The sequence below is a fragment of the Sinocyclocheilus grahami genome, unplaced genomic scaffold (genome assembly GCF_001515645.1).
Source record: "Sinocyclocheilus grahami isolate Dianchi unplaced genomic scaffold, SAMN03320097.WGS_v1.1 scaffold431.1, whole genome shotgun sequence".
In the NCBI taxonomy this organism is placed as follows: domain Eukaryota; kingdom Metazoa; phylum Chordata; class Actinopteri; order Cypriniformes; family Cyprinidae; genus Sinocyclocheilus; species Sinocyclocheilus grahami.
In genome coordinates, this window is record NW_015505610.1 from 1,057,847 (window position 1) to 1,058,530 (window position 684).

Below are 684 nucleotides of genomic sequence, written 5' to 3' on the forward strand. Positions count from 1 at the left end.
TATATATATATATATATATATATATATATATATATATATATATATATATATATATATATATATATATATATATATATATATCACCTAAAGCATAATGTTAACAAACTTCTTGAAAGGGAACAGCTGTCATACTCAGAAGATTGAGACTTACCCTAGATTTGGGGGTAGAGGGAGAAACCTAATTGGGGGGAAAAGCAAAATGCAATTAAAATCATCCATAAAAGAATATTCATTCTATCTTTCAACGGTGTGGTGTAAGAGACAGGGTAAAAGGAGGAAAGAGAGATACGAACAATGGTTCTGAAAAAGTGCACAACAGCATTCTCATCTGGACGGCGACGAGGAGATGCGCTCGATCTTTGAGGTGATGCAGACAAACCACCACGAAAAGATCCCTGTGTTGAAGAGATGACATTTTGATCATTAAACATTCCATCACAACAGTATCTTCAGACTAAAATGTTTGGTCCAAACTTTCAAAGACAGTAGGAAAGTGCACTCTAAAAAATGCTGGGTTAAATATAACCCAGCGCTGGGTTAAAAAGGGACAAACCCAGCTATTGCGTTGTTTTGACCCAGCAGTTGGGATGTTTTGAACCCAACCGGTCAAAACAACCCAATAGCTGGGTTTGTCCCTTTTTAACCCAGCGCTGGGTTATATTTAACCCAGCATTTTTTAGAGTG

General features: G+C 36.4%; 1 protein-coding gene across 1 annotated transcript in view; it reads right to left on the reverse strand.

Annotated features, from left to right (window-relative positions):
* The window catches only part of LOC107551744 (myelin basic protein-like), an 8,986-nt gene that overhangs the window by 1,615 nt on the left and 6,687 nt on the right, over positions 1 to 684 (reverse strand). The window contains exons 2-3 of the mRNA XM_016233466.1: positions 294 to 395; positions 152 to 178 (exon numbers count right to left, since the gene is read on the reverse strand). Coding sequence (XP_016088952.1) covers positions 152 to 178; positions 294 to 395 — 129 coding nt within the window. The remainder of the gene's footprint in view (positions 1 to 151; positions 179 to 293; positions 396 to 684) is intronic.